Source organism: Daphnia pulicaria, chromosome 1, assembly GCF_021234035.1.
Source record: "Daphnia pulicaria isolate SC F1-1A chromosome 1, SC_F0-13Bv2, whole genome shotgun sequence".
NCBI lineage: Eukaryota > Metazoa > Arthropoda > Branchiopoda > Diplostraca > Daphniidae > Daphnia > Daphnia pulicaria.
Genome location: NC_060913.1, coordinates 35550891 through 35573549, shown reverse-complemented (window position 1 = coordinate 35573549; position 22659 = coordinate 35550891). Strand labels below are relative to the sequence as shown.

The 22659-nt window shown below is 37.6% G+C and overlaps 2 protein-coding genes and 3 long non-coding RNA genes across 7 annotated transcripts; 2 read left to right on the top strand and 3 right to left on the bottom strand.

Moving 5' to 3' along the window:
* Positions 1 to 9180: 9180 nt before the first annotated feature.
* Positions 9181 to 11446, bottom strand: LOC124312154. 3 transcript variants are annotated; one of them, XR_006910315.1, is made up of 8 exons: positions 11407 to 11446; positions 11211 to 11346; positions 10895 to 11146; positions 10659 to 10812; positions 10498 to 10593; positions 10088 to 10377; positions 9854 to 10021; positions 9181 to 9791 (listed from the first exon to the last, which is right to left on the bottom strand). It is a non-coding gene; the product is annotated as an uncharacterized LOC124312154 (long non-coding RNA). The 3 variants fall into 3 exon arrangements; XR_006910312.1 differs by lacking the exon at positions 11407 to 11446 and having other exon boundaries at positions 11211 to 11400; XR_006910313.1 differs by lacking the exon at positions 11407 to 11446 and having other exon boundaries at positions 9181 to 9784; positions 11211 to 11400.
* Positions 11447 to 11518: 72 nt separating this feature from the next.
* Positions 11519 to 12517, top strand: LOC124312035 (aladin-like). Its single transcript, XM_046776438.1, has 6 exons — positions 11519 to 11606; positions 11676 to 11814; positions 11875 to 11948; positions 12007 to 12135; positions 12194 to 12278; positions 12353 to 12517. Exons 2-6 carry the CDS (start codon positions 11719 to 11721, stop codon positions 12416 to 12418), a joined length of 450 nt encoding a protein of 149 aa, XP_046632394.1. The 5' UTR covers positions 11519 to 11606; positions 11676 to 11718; the 3' UTR covers positions 12419 to 12517.
* A 2-nt stretch (positions 12518 to 12519) lies between these two features.
* Positions 12520 to 13046, bottom strand: LOC124312178. Its single transcript, XR_006910319.1, has 3 exons — positions 12891 to 13046; positions 12786 to 12821; positions 12520 to 12718 (listed from the first exon to the last, which is right to left on the bottom strand). It is a non-coding gene; the product is annotated as an uncharacterized LOC124312178 (long non-coding RNA).
* A 698-nt stretch (positions 13047 to 13744) lies between these two features.
* On the bottom strand, positions 13745 to 15751 carry LOC124311564 (contactin-associated protein like 5-3-like). Its single transcript, XM_046776087.1, has 6 exons — positions 15600 to 15751; positions 15281 to 15539; positions 15032 to 15186; positions 14760 to 14961; positions 14426 to 14677; positions 13745 to 14362 (listed from the first exon to the last, which is right to left on the bottom strand). Exons 1-6 carry the CDS (start codon positions 15729 to 15731, stop codon positions 13929 to 13931), a joined length of 1434 nt encoding a protein of 477 aa, XP_046632043.1. The 5' UTR covers positions 15732 to 15751; the 3' UTR covers positions 13745 to 13928.
* Positions 15752 to 17513: 1762 nt separating this feature from the next.
* On the top strand, positions 17514 to 18007 carry LOC124312382. The gene is made up of 3 exons (XR_006910484.1): positions 17514 to 17605; positions 17675 to 17736; positions 17891 to 18007. It is a non-coding gene; the product is annotated as an uncharacterized LOC124312382 (long non-coding RNA).
* The last annotated feature ends 4652 nt before the right edge of the window (positions 18008 to 22659 follow it).

Genomic DNA, 22659 nt, shown 5'->3' with positions numbered 1-22659 from the left:
GTGAGATGGTCGCCACAGGTTTTGGTCGTTTTCATATGGAATCACCCCTAAAAGAACTGAAAATGTCATAACAATTCATTTTGTTGAAACAAACAGAATGAAATAGCTTAAACCAGCCATTGCTAGACCGCGTTGAGATACCACAGAGTATGACAATGTTTGACCATGAAGTGTAATTATCTTGCAGAAAAAGCTGACAGATTTGTCAGCGTTGTCAGGTGACAAAAGTGTCAGGTTTTCTTGCAAGATACTTACTTTATAGTGGGCAACATGTATGCCATATGTCTAGCGATTGTGAATAAAAGCTGTTTCTTAAAATTGGTTTTGCATTCCTATTTAAGCTGATATTCAAAACGCTATTATAGCCTATATAAAATTTCACAAACAGTACAACAAAATAATTGCTTTGAATTTAATAACAATTCAAAATCTATACTTTTTTAAAACTCAGCCTTCATTTGAAATGCCACTAAAGAATAAAGTTCGTTTGCAGTCAAAGAAAAATATTCTAACAAAAAATCCAGCAAAAGTTAAAATGCTACATAATAAAAAGAAAAAACAAAAAAATTCAACACCACAAGACACTGGAAACAATTCATCTGAAAAACACACGGTGAAAAACCCGCTAAAGAAATTAGCTACATCAACAATAACAAAAATAAAAAAACTCTTTAAAAATTCATCATTAAAAAATCAAAATTCATCAACTTTAAACTTAGAAATTATCACTGAAATCGATAGCGATATTGAAATGCCTTCACATAGTGAAAGCGAAGTAAACATCATTCAAGGAACAACATCTAAGAAGAAAACTTTCAATGAAAACATGGTGCTTTTAAGTCTTACAACAATAGCGACCAAAGTGAAGATGAAAATACAATAATTAAAGGAAAGGCACTGTTGAAAAGGAAAATTAATACTAAACATCCCCTGGCTGATGAATGGACTAGTTCTTCGGAAGAAGAAACAACATTCAACCCTACATTATTACAACAGTTACCTGAATACATCCCCTTAAAAAGAACAACTCGAAATCATTCTCAAAATATCTTACACAATGAAAAGGTTATTAGAATTTAATTACAATAAAAACATTTTACCAATTTACCAGTAAAATAATTTAAATTAATTATTATTGACCGCTATAGTATGATATATTTTGTAAAATTATTAAAGGAAATTATTGAAGTAATTCAGTATGAAGAATTGAAATTAATATACTAATCAAATACAGACACTTTATTTAAACCACAGAACATGATGTTTTTCAATGCGATTCATCAACTACAGATGCATCTACAAACGATAGCGATCATCAACTTCCAAAAATAAGGTAAGCCTAATTTTCTATGTTAATTTTTTATATCTGTATAGGCCTATTTTTTCAATCACAATATTATGGGATTCTACATTCTAGACCTAAAACTGATGAGTCATTATACTAACTTTCGATTTTTTTATGCAAAAAATGGATTTGATTAATTTTTATATACCGTCGTGTTCTTTTTATCTTATAAATTACTAATAACTAATAAGCATAAATATTTTTCTAGTGATATGGCTCTTTCAAATAATATTTTACTTATTACATCCATTCATTTCATAGACATAAAAGAATTGCCAATCGACAAAGAACAGGAAGAATTGCGAAACCAGAAGAGAGAGATAGAAGCGGAAGAATTGCGAAACAAGACGAGAGAGATAGAAGCGGAAGAATTGCGTTGCCAGACGAAAGAGATAGAAGCGGAAGAATTGCGGAACCAGACGAAAGGGAGAGAACTAAAAGAAATAGAAAACAAAACCAAAAAGAAAGACAAACAAAAATGTAAACCAGAAAAATAGGATTACAAATAAAGAAAATGAATCTACGAATGTTTCAGACTAGAAGAATTAGTGAAACTAGACAAACTTGGCATGTCAGAACCAGTTTCAAAAGAACAATTAACAGAAATAACAAACTCCATTTACGATCGATATCACGAAGAAATTGTTTCTTGTGCAGTTTGTAATCAGTTCATCGAGATTTCAAAATCCAAAATTTTCCCATTTAACAAATCGCCAAGAAAACTATTTTCATTTCTTATACCACCAGATGATAGTGGTAACTCAGGAAAACCTTTGCATCCAGAAAATAGAAAACAATATGGAATCGGCCCCGAGCGCTAATGCAATTCCACAAGGATCGAAACGTTTTGCTCTACTATCAAAACATCCTGGGGCAGCTGCGTTAAATTTTCAACGCATTTTACATATTATTATTGAAGACATCATTGGTTGGAGTTTACGAAAGAGTCGCCCTTTTAAAAAAGGAGGATTTTTGGCGTACCAAAAGCGTGGTTAAGAGTAGTTGAAGAACAATCCCGACTGACTCTTCATACTCATATATTGATTTGGTTATATGGGCATTCAGAAATTGAAAATCAATTAACTACTGCATTAAAGCGAGATGAAGAGCAACAAGAAACAGAAATGCATCAATTAAATGCTAACATGGAACACGTAAGTAATATAAGATTTTTCATGAAAATTAAAAAAAAACCATCTAATAGATCTTTACATAATTTAATTAGCTCAACAGCAGTAATCAACCAACCGTTCAACCTTCCACTTCATCACTTGATTGTTCTCTACCAAATACATCAACTACAACAGATGTGAGAAAAAATTTTATTTTCATTGTTAAAAAAATAACAAATAATAAATTTAACTCTCTTAAAAAATCTAATTTTAGATTTCTGGCGTCAACAGTGCCAAAGATCCCAATTACTACACAAAATTAAAAAATGTGAAATTAGTGACAGACAAGCTGTGTGAAAACTTAACAAATATGATAGAAGGAGAACTCATTTTACCAGAAGAAGAAATGGACTTTGTAATAAAGTGCAATTCTTGCAAAGAAGAACACATAGAAGTTACATCAAATATTGACCTCGAAATAGTTAGAACTCCTGGAAAAGATTTTGAAAGGAAAATACTTATTTGCAAAAAATGTGACAAAAAAGTAACTGTCAATAATCAAGTTCAAGCAGCTCTTGCACATGGCTACAAGCGTTTAAACAAACCAACACCATCAGAAGAAGATGTTGATAATTTAATTTGGAAATCTTTAAGAAAAAGAGAATCATATTTTACCAAAGATGAAATTGATCTATGGAAACTGGACTTTACATGCATTCAACTTCGTGTCAATCTTCACGACTGGCGACACAGATTAAGCTGCTTTAAAAACGGAAGAACGAAGTGTAGATACCAGATACCATCCCAACCAAACAATAAAACTAAAGTAACGCCTATTTTTGAAAGTCAAAGTCAAACAAAAAACTTAAATCCAACCAAAATCTCACAGCCCCCAAAAGAAAAAATAACTGAGCTTCTAATTGACATTAAAAAAAGATCTCCATTTATACTTTTAACGGATTCTAATCCCTCAATCATGTCGGTGATGAATTGCAACAATTGTACGAAATATGTTCGAGATCAAAAATTAAGTATGTATTATGGAGCTTACACAACGAAACACAGCACCGACTATTAAAAAGCCTTAGCAGAAGCAATGATAGCGATTGAAAAACATGAATTAAAAGTTCGTAAAGAACAAGAAAAGGCAAATGAAGAAAACAAAAATTTTCTCCGAGATCAAGAAATGCAAGAAGACACAATGGAACAACAAGTTCCAACTCCTTGCAGATCCCCTTCTTCTATTGGATTGGAAAAAATTTCTATGTTCTATAAGAGCATCCACCAACGGAGATACCATTGGAGGCCCTCTTGCCGCCTATGCCCTGCTAGGAAACGACATTTTTGACCCACAAAACGGCCCCTCTTCCACTCATGCAGGCAATAGCTTATTTAGAAAAAGAAAACATTTACGCAACCATCACTCGATTCGGAGAAGTAAAAGCAACAATACATGATTATGTATTCCACGCAACAACTTTGATACAATGAATTTTTGGAATTTTACTAGAACACAAGAATCGTGTAAATTAACTCCAGAAAAAAGCAATCAAGACAGCAACGAAGAAGACGAAGAACCAGAACAAACAACTGGTCGTCAGATTCATAAATTTTCTGCAGGTCATCCGCAACAAAAAACTCAAGGACACCGTGATCGAACAAATATTCACTGGGCGAAATAAATAGCAAAGAGACTTCCAGATTTAGACGATCTTGAAGAAGACAGCAATCTTTTTCCTAGCGCTCGCGAAAACAACATTTCCCCCTCTTTGCCTTTAGGGTCTTGTAAAGCGGAGCTTTACACGGCACTGGAAAGTCATTCCTTGCCGAGTGATTCAAGAAGCCGCTGCCATACTGCAGTTCACGGTGGCCTGCGTTGCCCCCACTGGCATCGCGGCCAGCAATCTACCCAACGGAAGAGCGATGCACAACTTCGCCTCGATTTCCATCTTTCACGACAGTCAGAGCTTTCTGCCGAAACTCAATGCCATGAAATTGGCCAACATTCAAGAACGAGCGCAACATAAAACGATGGTGTGCAAAATCATCGACGAGATTTACTTCGTGGGACCAGAACTCTTCGCCCAAGATGACTGTCGCATGCAACAAATGATGGGCGACAACCATCCTTTCGGCGACGTAGCCATGATCATTATGGGATATTTTAACCAACTACCACCAGTAGCGCCAGCCGAATCGTTGTACGCCGCCCTTCTGAAGTATGTCAGCGCTCAAGCTTCCGCCAATCCTCACACAATATCGACCGGGCCCAGCAATCGAGGCGCTCAATTGTTCAACCAATTCCGCAAAATTGAATTGACTCGACAAATGCGAGCGCAAAACGATCCAGAGCATATCGAGTTTCTTAATAAACTCAGATCCGCATCCAGGGATCCTAAAACAAGATCGATGGACACCATCAACCGTTTAAAAGTCATTACCAGAAATGGTATTGCACAAGACCCAACTTGGATGAAGGCCCCTATTGTAGTAACCAGCAACGAAGAGCGCTACAGCATCAACAAACACCAGTTGCTAATGCTGGCACAACAGCAACATTGTCCCCGACTCGTCTGGTTTCAACCTATCATTGTCATTGTTGCCAACGGCTTGAACCAGACTCGAACAAACTAACTCTACGCCACGTCACCATAGTTCAAAGGTATCTTTGTGGCCGGCGCTCCTGGTTTCCTCATGTCCAACATTAACCCCAGGAGAGGACTCACCAACGAGACTCCGGTCACCTTTCACTTTTTAGTGCTCGATCCCAGAGAAGATCGCGAACGACTCGTGGCCGCCATCACCGAAGGTAATAACGACGTCGTCATTCTACAATATAATCCCATGCAGGTCTTGGTCAAAGTCACCCACGCCGATCCCGACGACTTCATTGGTCTCACTGCAGTGGAAGGAGATGTTATCACGTGTTATCACAAACACACACCAGCAAACCATTCGCTATCACCGTCCTGAGGATGAGCATGCACTGAAAATCGCAAAGTACATCCTCAGACTGTACCGGAAAATCGCTAACAACATCCTCACACTGTTGCGCGTTGAAACCGCTGAAAAATTGCGTTACCGGAACCACTACTCCTAATTTTGTTCTAAATATCTCTAAAAATCAATAATATGACAGCAAATAAGACTGCGGGGTTAATTTCCTATTTAATATAATAATAAGATTCCAATATAGTTTACAGCATTGTATACAACCGCCCAAAACCGTTTTTTGATCGATTACTGAGTATCCAATTGAAGTATATTGACTCCTATTACCAAGCATCACCGCAAGGAAGTGCAAATGGGAAAAGAAGTTAAGAACACTAAGACTCCTAAAGAGGGGTCTTTGGTAACCACAAAAGTGTTTACCAACTCCAAGACCAAGCCTGAAGGTCTTGCCAAAAAACCAGGCAAGAAGTCTGCGAGTGTCGCCATGAGAGGTCTCAACCTATCAGGCCCCATCGCAGCATCAGGGATTGCAGAATTAGCCAAAGCGCTCTGGAAGCTTCCCGCCATCATGATACGGCTGCTGTGGGCCTTGACCCAGAAGCCCGCTGCCCTCATGTTGGTTTGTGTCCTGCCCTTTATTGTGGTGGGTCACGCCGCCCCGGCTGGTGACGACTGCGTCATCGGCTACAACCCCGATGTCCACACCCGCCGCCGCATACATACTATCCACAAATCCGCCGCATACGCTTGGCGTATCTTGCATAGCGAAGATACCAAATACGCCAAATGCACGCGGCGGAATTTTTCCAACCACAATTGAAAAATGCGCTCTATGGAGCAGTTACACATCATGCGTTGCCAGGTCTGGAAATCAATTTTGTGTCCAAAGCGTACAGCCTCTTTAAAACCCTGTACGCTGATTGGCCCTTTTGGACACAAAATTGATTTCCAGACCTGGCAACGCAGGATGTGTAACTGCTCCATACTAAGCTAAATAACTTAAAATTGCTGGTGTAAAAATAGAAAATGAATCCTCTAGTCTTGTGCGCTAGCTTATTATTGAATTTTAGAGATTAGTAGAAAAAGATGGAGTTGTAGATCGTCTGTATTTTATCATTTTACGGAGGGACTGTCCGCCATGATGTGAGAGTGATAAGTGAGGATACGCCATGATAAGTCATTGTTTTATTATTTTTTTATATATATTATTTTTTTCATTTATATTGCTAATATTTCTCGGGAGGGTTTTGATCCGTGACTAATATCATACCAATGAAAAAAAGTTTCATGAGAAAAATTTAAACTTGCAATTAGTTTCAGGTAAGCCTATCTTGTCTGATAACTTTACTCGAATTTACTCCACTACAAATGGATATTCCATTGCTACCTATCGTTGACACCGTGTGAAAGACTCGTCCCTATCCTAGTCTTCCAGCTGAAAGGTTCGACTAATTTATAGTGCTTTCAACTGGAAGGGGTTGGAATCGGATGCAGTTCTTTCGCAAGATTGTAGCTAAAGGCATCAAGGGTGGCGAGATTTGGTTAAGTTGAATAGCATGCATCTAGTGTCTGCCGGATTGTTCGTTGTCTTATCGCTGGCAAAAAAAAACTAGGCTTATAACGAGAGGACCGTTTTCGTCTCAATTTAAATGTGACTGGCGGGACTGGCGGTGACTGGTCTAATCAACGTCTTTGAATGCTACTGCCACGGCGAACGGAAACCAACCAACTATTTATCCCCGAGGTATATTTATATACGAAGGTCCTTAACAATATAGGGTGTGGGGTATAGGGGGTAGGGTAGTAGTAGCTAGTAGTGAAATTCAGAGGGTTTAATGTCCATTTAGTTATCCTTTATACGTTTCTTCCCTGAATGACCAATCGTCACCAAATTTTGTACATAATTCTGTCAAAATTTGATACATGTCCTAACGGGGTTTCATTTGTTTTCATTACTGTTTTAAAAATTTAATTTGCGTACTTGTTACCTAGCTGGTTGCCGAATCCTAGGCAGTGAATTCGCTTTTTTTGCGTAACCTTCCAACTGTCAGTGCATGCTCAGCAGTGTAAACAAAAAGAAAAAAAAAGTTTGGATCTTCCCTAGCAAGACAAGTTTTCTGCTATGGGAGTGGAGAGTATTAATTATTTGATTTGGTTTTTATGTTCGATTTCGATTTCGTCTTTATTCTTCTTTTTACTTTGTATTTTCCCACTTTTATTTTTTAACCCTTTTAGTTTTATAATTAACTCTTTTTGTTTACTATTTTTTATCTTGATTTTAATAAATTTGGTTGTCAGTAAAATGTCTATGCCTCCTTTTTTAACAGTTAGTCATCAACCAAGAAGTTGAGGAACATTTTTAAAATGTTAGATTATATTCATTTTGAAGCTCTGGGTCATCTCTCCCTTCTTCCTCTGTCCTCTCCTCGGTCATCAAGATCTTCTTGCGGTCGTGAAGAGTTACCACCGATCTTCCCCTTCCATTTACCTCTGAAAGCTTATTAAGAGAAATTTTTCAAAAATTTAGTTTTTTTTTCGACTTGATCGAGATTCGAACCCCGAACCATGCGGTTGATGACCATTAGACCATCATTGTTACATTAATAGAAGGGAAAAAATGGGTGTGATGGTAGTTCGCTATCTATTAGCCAAGACTCATGTAATGCAACATGTGACCGCATGATATCATTGTATTTTTATTATAGTAATAAGTGTTACTTTAACTTAATCTAAACATGAAGTGCGACGTGGGGTGGCGGGGCGAAGCCTCCGCCACACCTAAGTCGCACCACTCATAATATTATGAGTGGTGCGACTTCGAATATTACGAATATTATGATAATATTGACAGATTATTAGTCAATTAGTTAATAAGAATCAATTAATTTAAGAGAATAAAGGGAAACAAAATTTTCCAAACATAATAGTATGTATTTATCTACTATTTAACCTTGATTTTCTGTCTCCTTAACGTTTAAAAACATTCCCGAAGGACATTACCGAAGGAATCTTGTATGAATCCAATGAGGTCAGCTAAGTCTATTGTCGCCAAGGGAATTGATATTCTACGTGTTAAAAAAATATAAATAAAGTTCTAGGGAGACAAAAATGATAACATGTACAAAATAGAGGTCAAGCGATACTGAGAAAATAAAGTTCAAGCAAGGGTAAGGTCACAATAACGCTGAATAGCCTTGTGTCATATTATGATTGATTTGTTGAATGAAGATTGTGAATAAAAAACTATGGGCATTGCTGTTAATTCCTTTTTCTATTATATAAAAAAAGGATATTCAACGACGAAACTTGATAAGATTGCAAAGGATATATATCCGACGCATATATTTCAACTAACTTATCTGTGTAACAGTGTTCAAATACCATCTACCTTCTATCAAGCACTTCTTAGTAAACAATAGTGCTGGTGATGTAAGCAGTGCTTGGGGATATAGAATTTAAAAAAAAATCAAAACTAAAGTAAAGTGAAGGATTGTTTCCAGATGGCACTGACCGAGGAGTTAATCTTTTAGTAAGTGATCGAATTGGTAGACTTAAAGCTTAAACACTGCTTTGAAAGGCCATAGATAACCATCTCGTAACAAGAGGAAAAAAAATTACAGTTTTGCATATCAAAAGTCAAATATACGACGGTGCTGGCTGAGAAATCTTCAACCGAGACAGCATTTCCTAAAAAGTGTTTTATTAGTGATGGGTAGGTTTCGGTTCGTTAACTAAGATATAATCTCCATTTTCATTTATTAAATTTACCCGCCAAATTCAGAATTTTTATTTGAAAAGTCAAGATACAAAATTCAAATTCAAATGGTGCAAAAGCAGTCACGAAAACCTTTAACGAAGATCATCTGATTGTCGTTGGATGCTTCTGTAGACTCCGCCATTTGGTAGAGAGTTTAGAAGAAGCTATTTCACTATTTTCCATACCGTCATTTTCATTCACATTCAGCGGCTTCCCGTTGACTGATACGATATTGGGTTTCCTGCCAGTAGCGCTTGAAGAAATCTGCATTAATTTTCCTACGATCGACCTGACCTTTAAATACTCCACAGCTCTTATTTATCTCGTTCGATTTAAGCAAGATCAGCGTTTAGCTAGACACCTTTCGTCGACTCGTCCCACCAACCGTAAAGCCATTTGCCTTCATTCTTTTCGTTTAACCTGTCAATCATTTACGTCCATCTTGTTGAAAATACTAGCGTACACAATTTCTTGTCCGTTTCGCGTTGCTTGCAAATCTTGGCTTTGCAGATCACCAGCACTTGATTGGCGCCCGCCTTATTGTCCGAATCATGGAGAATCCAGAATCGCCTCGAAATGCTTCTTAGTTTCCTCCAGCTTGTGGATGCCCCAAATTGCCTACAAGCTGGCGAAACAAAATCTGTGAGTAAAAAATCAAAACCAGTTGCTCGTCAAATTCCACGTTACCTGGCCAATGAGGAATAAACCTTTTTCATTTTTGGGTCCATTTCTAGCGACTTTTGGCATTGATCACGAATTGCACAGAAATCGCTTCACTTTAAACAGCACATGGACTGATTGAGTGTGTTACTAACATAAGCTGTTCTCGTTCTGTAGCTTTCTCGTCTTTAAGAGCTGATGAAGTGAAAATGAAATGTTTTAATAAAATGAATTCAAATTGATGTGAAAAGCAAAAATTACTTTGTTCAAACTCGAGGAGGGGACGATTTTGGAGTACTCTGTTTGTTGGCCGCGTATTAGGCCTTTTAAAATGATTGATTCCTTTTTCCTTGCAGAGTTTAACCTCTTCCAGCTCTCTTTAGCCTTTTCGAAGCTCTTGAGTTCAATCTCGCATTCGAAGTTGGCGTTGGGTGGAACACCGAGTTGCTCGTTACCAGCAGAGCCGGTGTCAATTTCATCAAGCTCCTCGTCTCTTGCTTCTTGAATTTCAACAGAGCATGTTCAACACCGTCACCGAGCAAGCTTAACTCCTGTTCATGAAATGCACCGTGTCCCCGTGTCGATCGACCAGTGAAAATACAAAGATGAAGGGAGAAAAAGGCAACTACTATTAAATTTTCACATTAAATATTTTGATTAAGAAAGTATACCTTCAACAATTGCATTCTTCATCACGACTTCCAACTTTCAAGTTTGATTTAAAATTCCTCTACCAATTGCTTTGGTGAGATCTTCTAACTTCCAACCTATGTAAACACAAATAAGAATTACAGAATTTACATAAACATTAACAGTATGGATTCAATCATACTTCAAACACCGGCAATGTTGTGGCTTTTCAGAGAAATTTTTAGGTGGGTTTCCATTTTCACTGCAGGCATAATTGGATTTAAAATTTACAAGCTGGCTGCCACCTCTCCACGCTTCAATGGTAGCTATACACCAGTAAGGTTCCATGGCTTACACTACATGTAGAGATTTCCACACAAAAAATTTTCATAAAATTCAACCACAAATTCATCACATTCCATTATAACTTATGAGTACCTTTGCCACGGTTGAAGTTTAATTTCTACCCTCTGTCCCAACTGGAATCAAGTTCCATGTTTCGTCAAACAGCCTGTGTAGTAGACTAAGATGCCCTTATTCTGTGCTGCACATTGCCAGTTCCTGTCTGCTTGATTTTTTTCAAAACACCACATTTGTCAGGATTGACGGAGTGAAAGCAACAGCTTGTGGCTTATTTTCTTGAATCTTGAACAACAGGTTGATCAACCTCCATGCTGAATTTTTCATTGGCTGTGGAGTTTTATTTTAAAATATTTATTGGTTTAATAGTGTACAATTAGTATTAAAAACTTACTTGGATTGAACACAACCACAACAAACAATGTTCGATGACGTTCCATGAGCAGGCCCAGGCCTGAGTGTCAGAATCGTGGTCAGAACGTCGGCCCGAACTGTCAAAATGTGACTACAAGCGCAACAAGTCTACAAGTCTACAACATATTTACACAAATTAATGATTTTTTTTTAATATTGCTTGTTTCTGGTTTGACAATCAAATCGTAGCAGACAGAATGTGAGAAGAGAATACGTACCTGAGGCCTTTTCCTGATACCCAGCTTTCTTGGGGAATTTCCCAAGAAAAAGCCTAAGCTGTGCGGAGTGTTGTGGACGCTGGACTTTCGACTAAACTTGTCGACTGCTTCCAAGTTCAGTGTTGTGTATTTGCGGGCACACCAGGAAACGTATTCAAGTAAGTACTGTCTATTTGATGTAATGTAAAACACACTCAAGCTTTTTTTACAAAAATTTAATCTTTCAGAATTTGGGAAACCAGAGCATGGTCAGTCGAGATCTGGTATGTGATGGACGGTCATATTCAGGCAGCGGCATGGAGCCCGTGTGGAACGAAAGCAATTTTTGCAGATTCCGTCCACCTCATACTTGATTGTGTGGGTAAGGTAGGAACTACTGAACTGTTATGTTAATATTATATGTCATTCCAAATGTTATTCTTTCAGAGCTCCTCAACAAAAGCCTCGACTATGGTAGCTGACTTCACAGAAACTCAGTCTTTAACAGAAGAAACTGAGAGGTATGGCTTTATATACTAATACAACTTAGCATTCACACTACCGATAGCTTCAATGCAGATTTGGTGGTCTGGTACAAGATCTTGTGTGGGATTCCCGAGGAGAAAGATTGGTTGTCATTTTTCGAACTACAGATTATGTGGCCCTATTCCGCACCTTATATTCGCCAACTTTGAGTTTGTTTCCATGGTATTAATAATTACTTACAAAAATATTATTCGTATTTCAACACTTACTTTTATTTCAGTGGCGTGATGAAAGGAGAACTTGATGAAGTGGCAACTACGATTCAATTTAAACCTGATTTTGAAAACGGATCCCTTCTAACTGTGGTAATATTATGTTTTTGCAACTCTTAATTTAAAAAACACTCGAGTTAACTTTTTGTTTACGTTCCTATTTGCAGGGTTGGTCCTCCGGTCGAATTCAACAGGTGCCTTTCTATTTTCTTCCTCAACAACTTGAGACCTAAATTCAACCATAATTTTCCCATATTTTTATCGGCAAACCTTTCGTGAATCCATGATAATTTACTAGTACATGCTATCTCAAATAAATAACAAAACATAAATGTTTAGACAAAATATTACTGTATTGTAAGTATTTAGGAAAGAACTTTCTGGAAGCGAAGGCAATCACAAACAACTTTCCATTTACTCTCTTGTGCTGTTATGAGGAAATCTTGACGAAATGGCTGTGCAGGCTTTTTTTTCATATCTCACTATTCCAGCTACAGTAACCATGATAGTTGATTGGCCTTTTATTGCTTCATCTGTAATATCATAAAAATATAATTAACATTAAAAGCGGTTGCTGTGATAGTGAAGTCCATCACATACCAGATCTCGACTGACCATGCTCTGGTTTCCCAAATTCTGAAAGATTAAATTTTTGTAAAAAAAGCTTGAGTGTGTTTTACATTACATCAAATAGACAGTACTTACTTGAATACGTTTCCTGGTGTGCCCGCAAATACACAACACTGAACTTGGAAGCAGTCGACAAGTTTAGTCAAAAGTCCAGCGTCCACAACACTCCGCACAGCTTAGGCTTTTTCTTGGGAAATTCCCCAAGAAAGCTGGGTATCAGGAAAAGGCCTCTAGCTGGTAAAACTGGGTAAAACCGCTGACCATTCACCATTCTGAGTTTCTGGTTTCTGACGCAAAAGGCAAAAGACTAGTTACGGCTTTCAGCCGCTTGGTTCGCTGAAAATGTGATGCGTTTGAGACTTTGAGCTGTTTGTTGAAGTTTAATTTGAACGTTGATTATTGGTAATTTAGTATTACACACGTCATGGCGACATCCGTGTTGATGAAATAGGTTAATTCGTTTACGTTGACGTCGGTTTATGTGTCGTCGTCGACTTTAAGAACAAAATCAATTTGTGGACAGTTATTGTTTACCCATCAATTGTGTAGTCGATCCGGCCATCTTAAATGGTAAATTTCTGTAGAAATCCAACATTTCTTCTGAATAACGTCGTTATTTGTTTTTCTGTCTTCCTCCATTTTGTTTTGAATCGAATTCTTTTCTGTTCGTCCTAATACAAAAGCAATCGCAACGGGTGTATTTTTCGATTCAAGTGTATGTAATAAGGAGTATATAAGCTGGATAAAATTTGTATTTTTATAAACGATATTCAACTTTTTTTTTAAATCATATCCAGTCCCGCATCCAGCAACAACTGTGAGTTTGCAAGTGCCAAAAGAGTCAGGGATAATACGGGCAATCTCATTATAGTTTTGCTTAGCTCTTTGCAATAATGAAAAAAATATCAGAATAATTTACCATCGGAAACACTTGATTTATTGCATAACTTTTTTTTTATCGGATGGTTAAACGCAGTTAAACGAACTATCGCGAACTATATATTTGACACAAACTTTCGACTCAATTTACCATGGAGAAACCGCACGAAACGTATTTCAAAATGCCAAATCAAATCAAAATTTGATTTTTGGTCTTCTGCGTCGGCTGTCACTCTATACATTAAACACATCATCTTCTTCGACTAACCAGCCAACAAAAGTAGTATGATAACCATTAATAGCTCCGGCTACCAAGAATAGTCTTATTTGGTCTCCTTCTTTAAGCTCCAAAGTGGATTGCTGTGCAAATGTATCATAAGTGGTGTGACTATATCCTTGTGCAATCCCAACACCATTCAACTGAAAATCAACGCGAGCAGCATTGGTTCCTTGAGTGACTTCAGCAATACCAGAAAAACCGAAAAAATATTTCCCCGGTCTCGGCGCTGTGAATATTCCAGTCGAAGGGTTCATGGCATTTCCCACATTAGTTCTTGTGATTTCATATGGAATGACAGAGTTAATAGTTGAGAAATCCGTATTCTTCTGTACATAAAAATAGACAGATGATGACTTGACATCAGCAAAGCCAATCCACGTTTCAAATCCTATTGCGTAAAACCTTTGATATGATTTCATGCTGATTCAATTAAATTCAAGTCTGAACAAACCTGTGTCGGTTGAAGCTTTGCTAAAATCACAGTAAACCGTTTCTACTTGAGATGCGCCTTTGATCAAGTACAAGCCGTTGAGGACATGACCGATCTGCCACAATTCCACGCAAGAGGTTGGCATTCCGTCGACCAACTTCTGGCCGGAGCATTTCAATTTTCCTAAAGTGTGAATGCCACTCGACGCTTCAGGGGTCGTTCTTCCGAAATTCAAACGTGTGATGGGCAAACTTTCTTTCGAAGTTATCTCTCCTGTTTATATGGTAAATCCAAGAATAAAACATATTTCAAACAGGATCAATTTATAATTTAATTAGTTTTTTATTCAGAATACCTTCGTCGACTAAGTTAATGGGAACATCCGCGTCACAGTTGCAGTTTTTGTTAGGATCGGCACAGGTCTTTGAAATTCCACAGGAACACATATGCGTGGAGTTATCGCTCCCGTTCCAGTAATATTGCTCGTTACCGTTGCGGTCGTTCCACCAGGAATATTCAACGCCATCAAACTGCAGAGGAGCTGAGTAGCACTCGTACTGTATACCGGCATAAAATTTAATTGACGAATAAAATGTTATGATCGACGAATTATTTTTCGAAATGAACCTTAATTGACTGGCGACAATCCGATGAAAGTTGTGTAAGGGCTGTGATCTGTTTTAGTGATGCTTGGTACACGATTGGTTTCGTATAACAGCCGGGATCTGTGCAATGGCCGACGTTTGTCGATGCTTCGGCGTCGTGCCCAATAATTGTCATTCCTGTCGAATAGAAAACGCAGCTTATAGTGAAAATTATGTAAACATAAAACTAACGGGCAACATGATATATAGGTAATAGTCTATATCATCATACCTGAAGACATGTCGCAATTTACTTGAATGGGATCGTCTCCAACACCTTGGCCGTCGGGATCGATCCAGTAAACGCCGGTGGACAATGAAGGGTCAGCCAATCGGGCTTCATGACAAGATCTTGGAATTCCACCTTTAGATGAGGCGACATCACCCGTATAAAAATCTTTTTCGCTAGCCTTTGTTTTTAGCAGTCGGACTTCCTCTCTCAGGCGGTCAAATTGAATCTCGATGCTCTCGAATCGAGTTTTCAAAGTTTCCTAAAAAAAGAAAACAAAACATTAAAGAAATGTAAAATTTTATTTTGCGTAATGTCATACGTATTCTAAACGAAGATTAGTGTCGTCTTTCGTTTGCGGCAAGTGATTTGGATGTTGGCCACTTGTCACGCTTAACAAAAAAACGCAGACGAAGACGAGTGTCTCGATGCTGTGATACGATGACTTAGCCATTGTATATATCGACGAAAGATCTAATAGGTTTTATTATTTTGCATTGGTGGGTGTATCCTATTTATAGGACAAGAAAGGAAATCGAATCTAACTTTGTATCGTGTGAGCGATACGATTTTTTAAAAATTTCAAATTACCTAATCCAGTAATCCATCAATAAGATATTCAAAAATAAAAAATCCCCCGGGTTTTTTTTTACGGACATTTTAAAAGTTGTCTTTGTGTGACCAATTATGTCGACATGAATGCACCAACTGATAAAAGTCAAATCACTGTTTGCCTCTGTTGTGTGCAACAAAGGCTGACGCGTAAAGACTGATAACGCGTGATAACGTAGATGTATGCATGGGCTACTATAATTGCAACATAACTGTCCATATACATTATAGCTTAGATTATAATTATACTAATTGTTCATATATCCCAATCATAAGGCAAGCGTGTGTATAATAATTCTGAGTCCTTGTCGTTTATATTCGTGTTTTAGGGTATAATGAGAGGGTCATGGAGTCAAGGTTTACTATTAATTTAAGAAATTGGGATGGATAGAGCTCGGTTGTTGGTTCAAGTATATAATTAAGGGATAGAGCCCACTGTTATTTATTATTAAGAATATAATGAACCGATATGACAAATATTATGGCGCTGTAACAATGACCGATCGGTAAAATTTAAATGATGGAACTCCTTTGCATTCGACTGGGGACAATCGTCTGGACTGAGTTAGATGGCTGGCCTTGGTGGCTCGGTAAGTCACGCTTTTATATTAGGCCTAAATTGTTTTTTTTTGTTTTTTTTTGTTTTTGTTTTTCGGAATTTTTAATTATCATTTGAGAAATTCTGATCGTCTTGCCATATTTATAATGTTATTCCGTGTTATTCGTGTTATTTTATTTATTCACATTTGTCGATATTACCATAAAAGAATCGTTGTTACTCACAATGACTGTGGGAGTGTGGGCTGCCACCTCCGAGAAAACCGACTAGTTACTGGATATTTTGGTTCGGCGGCCATCAAGCCGTGTCAGATGTTGACCGATTGGCCAATCTGTTAAATCAAGCTTGCAGCAGTCTCTATGAAAGAGTCTTGGAAGCCCTGCGGGTTTAAACGACTACAAATTTTTATTGCCAATTCTTGACATCAAACGTTTTTAATTTTTTTTTTATCCACAGGCAGTCGCCTTCAACAGAGATCAGAAGAAATTAGTTAAAGTCACGGCTGACAAATTGAAGACGTGGGCCATCAAACTCTTGCCGTCGTCAAAGAGCAACAACAGTCGAGATGGTAATTATTTTTCTATATTATTACGTCAACCACTATTATCGACACCCATTTCTGAAAAAAAAACAATTCCAGTGGTCTTAGACGAGTTTTCCGGAATGGCTTCAACGTTCCAGCATCGACCGCCGGATCAAAGACACCAACACCAAGTTGAAGAGGATCGCTAACGAGAAAAAAGAGCCTGTCAGTGTTTCAGGGCACCAACAACAAGAAGGAAAAGAAGAAAAACAATTCCGGAGAAGATGATCTCACTTACTCGCGGGATTACGTCATTGGTAAATCTTCGTCTATCAAATTGTATCATTTATTTTTGTGTGAAAACTCAACCAACAGTTGTGGTGGACAGGATCAAGGCCGAAACTTTGGACATGGATTACTTCTGTCTCGGTTGTCATCTGGAAATTATGGGCCCATATGTATGGAACATCCGCTCTTCTTTGGAAGTTTATGCAATCGCAAATGCAAAGTGATAGTAGTCTATTCTCTTTTTCCCAATTAATTATGAGCGCTGAATAATTGTTTTTTTTTTCTGTTGTTTATGCAGAATAAACTTCTGGAAACCAGTTGCAGCATTGGCGAGGACGATATTCACGTAAGCGCTTTATTTAATTTGGAATTAAATTGAATTGCTTAGAATAATTTCTTGATTCCTTTTCAACAGGTGAGTTGCTCCATCTGTGGTGTGGAGGAGTGTGTGGTCTGCGAAAATGGTTCGTTTTCCAGGTATTACTAATTAATTATTAATTATGAATCCAGGTATTTATTAATTTTCTAAAAACTTTTGCCTTCAAAAGACACCACCAATTGATTTAGGTACTGTTAATTTATTAATTAATATAAAGTATTTTTTTTTTCGTATTGCGTGGAGCTGCTATAGTTGGCGATGAATCGATGTCCGTTATGATGCAAAAGACGCCGTTGTTTTGCCTCCCCTGGGCCAGTTTCACCATCAGAATAATCCCACGGCCTCCTTCAGCCTCGCTCCGACTGGGCCTTAAAAGTATTTTATTTTGTTCACTAGCTATTTTCCAGAATATTCTTTAACAGTTTCTCCGACAGCTGAAAAGCTTCCTTCACCCAGATTTATACCCATCGACATCTGTCCAAGAAAGGGCAACCTGCTCTTTGCATCGTCGTACTCCATGACAACCTCGAAGCCGTCAACTAAATATACCTACGCCCTTAATTAATAGAGACTTGATTTGGGTCAGTATATTGAACCGCAGGAACATTTTTTATTATTTATAATGAAACTGAGTTTCTCATTTTTTTTTGCAGAGTACGGAGAGGCTTTTTTCGATTTTTTCCACGTCAAGAATTGCATCGAACGTAATAATGAGGAAACGCCATTCTTGTGCCGTGGAAAATGTCGCCAGCGACCACATAACCATTTCGAGGTTCGAAATTCAGTATTGGAATCTGCTGAGAGAGCTAATACATTTTCTTTCTTTTTTCAGGTTTCTCCAGATGGAACCGATAACATTCGACATGAATGATGCCCAAGGCTCCACCAAACATCGTCTGGTGTCCGTATTTGATAAAATTAGAAAAACAATTTCAAACATAAAGCTAAAAGGAATTTTGCTTTTATTAGGAACATGTTCACAGAACAGAATTTTAATCCGCAAATGGAAGAGCAATTCATCAACAACGACCATTCGGTTCCTCCATTTCCAGTCTTCCGCCCAGCCGAGAGCCTTTTTTTATCAAATACTCTTGGATTCTTGAAGATATCGTGGTATTATAAACATATTTGAAGGCTACTTCTTTTTAAAAAATAAAAGTCTGACTGTAAATTGTAATGCGATGCCCACGGGCGATAAACCAACCCCTGCCAGCCAACTGGCAGAGAAACACGACCGGATGCTGTTTCAGCGCGATATACTCGAAGTAAGACGAAAACAATTAGGCCTAAAGCTCCAGCCTTTTTGGAGCATTACTCGGTCGTCCAGCTGACTCATAAAACGGCCAAGAAGAAGAGGAAATTGAGCAGCGATCTCCGCCCGTGTTGGAAACTTTGCGAAGCCGTCGGCAGTGCTGACGAGGACAGCGACTTAATTAGTGACGAAACGGGCGACTTTTCGCTACTCTGACGGATCAAGCCACTTACGCCCGATCGCTGGGTTTCCCCGAGCCGTTTCCGGAGTACGTGTCTCATTTGGAAGAAGCTGAAGTGCATCAAGAACGATTGAATTGTAGTTTGCCCGTGTCCCTGTGGATTAACATTTTTCAACCGCCATTGAAGTTTGAAGTTTTTTTTTTCCTTTTCAACCGCGACCGTCCATTCAAAGTTCCACCAAATGACCAAATACACACGAGTTACCTGCAATTAAATCAACAATTCAAGATTGCAAAGCAAGTATTATAGCATAGCAAGTATTGTAAGCAAGTCCTCTTATGCAGTATAGTAGTATACTGATGCAGCACATTACTGGTAAATTGTTCACATTTTTATTTTCGGTGCTTTGTATTTGTTTTATATTACTGTTTCTGTTGTATAGGCCTGTGTTCACTATAGAATACAACGACATTGACATTATACAGCCTAAATGATTCATTCGACGACAATATATAATGGTCTGATGGACTATATATAAGCTATAGATGGCAGATGGCTGCATGATGTTGTCAGTCGACAGAGTCGTGCTTTCAAAATAGTTTCTTTTTCTCAATTATTAGTTATATTTTTTACGAAATTTTGATCGTGTTATTGCCGCATTGTAACTGAGGGTGTAGTTTTATTTATTCCTTTGTCCATGTATCATACCATAATAAGACAAGGGATCGTCGTTGCTGCTCACAATGGCTGGTGCTGCTGCTGGTGCGCTGCCACCTCCAAGATATAATAAATATATAGGCTATACTTTATATATAAAGTTATACTGGTTCGGCGGCCATCCAGATCCAGCACTCCCAGCAGCCGTGTCCAAGATTCTCAAATTACATTGTTGTTGTTTTTTCGACTTTTATTAGGTTTGTTGTGAGTAAAAACCAGATGCTGGCAGAAATCTATATGAGCTATTTCATTGGAATTAAAAAAAAAAGGGTTTGTCTTGAACAAAGTTTCCAGCAGCATTGGCCTATTGGTTCCCATCGTTCGTTCATTTCTATCAGTCATCATCCGCTCAGTCGTGAATATACATCGTGAGCCATTTTTTCATCAAATTATTATTATCCTTGGATTAGGCCTATTGAAGATATTGATGTGGTAAAAATATTTGAATGCTCCCCCCTTCCTTTTTTTTAAAGTCTTTTACTTATACTGTCTTGCAATGTGATGCACGTATAGCAGGAAAAATTTAACCTCTGTCAGCCAATTAGCAAAAAGAAACACGATAGGATGCTATTCCAGCGCGATATATAATACCCAAAGCAAGACGAAAACAGTTAAACCACGCCAGCTATATTAGGGGCATTTTCTAATAGGCCTACTCGGTTCGGTTGTCCACCCCAAAAACTTACAAGAAGAAGAGGAAATTGAACAGCGATCTCCAATCTCTCTCTTCGATCTCTCTCTCCAATCTCCGATCCGACAATCGTGAAAAATTGAATGATCAACGTGAGAGACGATAAGCACCCTATAAGCACCATCATCCGCAGCAGTAAATTTATTGTTTGTTATATTATGCCAAAATGGGTTATTGCCGTTAATGTTACAGATGGACGAAGCACCTTGTTAAATATTATGCCTATCTTTGCGATTCCTTAGGGGCTATAAGCCATTTTCTATATCCCAAATAAAATAAATTTATATAATTTAATGTAAATTGTGTTTTCACTGATTCGGAAGCAAACAAGTCACACATGAGCATCTGGAATAACAGGAAATTCAAATCGGTCGCATTGCGAATATTATATATATTTAGACCATTGCGCAATCTAAACGATTGATGAAATAGTGTAATTCAGTACTAGGCCTGTCGTAAATACAATACGAAAACTTAAACGTTCACCTAGGGGGGAAATATTCAAAATAATCAAATCTTTTTATAACAATAACAAGAGATTTGGCGCTCGAGATTTCGGCTAGTAAGAGAATCGAACTCATGCTGACATCGGCTCGGCGCTCTAAAACCCAATAAAGCTAACAAGTCAATTTGTGCGTTTTGTTTGAGATATAGATTTGTACAGCTATATAATTAACGTTTTTCAATGAATGAAATGATTTAAGCTTTGCTCTAGAAAACGCTTTGCATTTTTCTTCCTCTCGATTATTCCAACACCTAGCCCATGCAAGAGTATGGTTTCCTCAGTTCGTTTTCCCCTGGATACACTAAAGTATACAGAAAGTGGCACAACAAGGTTGTTTAGTGTAAAGGTCCAAGGGCGGGTATTCTGCAGCAGGGACTTCTGATGCACTCATGGGAATTTGATTCATGTAGAGTTGATTTTAAAAAGATCTTTTTGCTGCTGTCCCAAGAGGTAAAACCTCAGGAGAGAAAACACTCGCGCACTTTTAACTTCTCGGAAATATCGCCAACCTAAAACAATAGGCCATAAGGCTGGATTGAATGGATTGGTACACTGGCCTTTTTATTTTCATTATTATTTACGTGCTGGAAAGCTCTTTTACAGTCTCTTGTGAGATCTCATGAGAGAAGAACCAGCACCTTTATAAAAAGAAGAAAAGCCCTAGCGACACATAAAAAACACGATAGCGACGAGCACCTGTGCACCAACAGTTTCATTTTCGCCCATTTTTCATATTTGAAAAAAAAGTTCGACGGTTTGATACGTAACAAATCGGAAAAATTCGAAAAAAGGCGGCCATCACCGATAAGATATCTACTATAGCCTATATATCTACATACACTATAGCAGTATAGCTACTACCATCTTCAGTACCAACCAGTACATTTACCCACCCACCCCTCAACAATGTCCCAAAATTATACACCGGAAATATTAATTCAAGTAAATATAGTTGAAAATATATTTATTTTGAATATTTTAATTATAATATTGGCATCAGCAGACACGAATAGCATGTAGGCCTATATATATTTGGCCATATATGTGATAACCATAACAGAATATGCCCGAACATACAGGCCTATTAGTATAGGAAACCTCCCAGATCTTTAATACAATTTGAGCGTGAATTTATTACAATAGACTTGGCAATAGTTCTTCCCTATTTCTTTTTCGTGTCGTATTTTATCGTCAAACAAATTAATTGAATGTTTGTTAAAAAACTCAAATATCTTATATTTATTTTGTTGCCTATCAAGTTTGATATTTGCTTAAATATGCGCGAAGTGTCTTGGTATAAAATATATAAACTTTAAGACTATATAGTCCTATCAAAGATCATATATACATAATGGAATATCGCGTGACTCGCACCTCAAAAAGAATTCACGTATAGCGATTTTAATCATCCATTTTAATTCAAAATAGGGCTACCATCATAACGTGCAATAACATTTTTCAAATATCTTACTTCATTAGCAAACAAAAAAGCAAAATATAAAAAAATTTTTTTTATATTTTTTCCCAATTAGCGGTGCAGACTATGTATAGTCCTACCACTACGTCACAAACAGCTTGAAGCATTTCATTATATTTTCTTTATGTGCGCCATGCTTCCAGCATCTGTTTTTTTTTCTTTCTTTAGTTCGGGTACACCAGTATATTGGCCATATA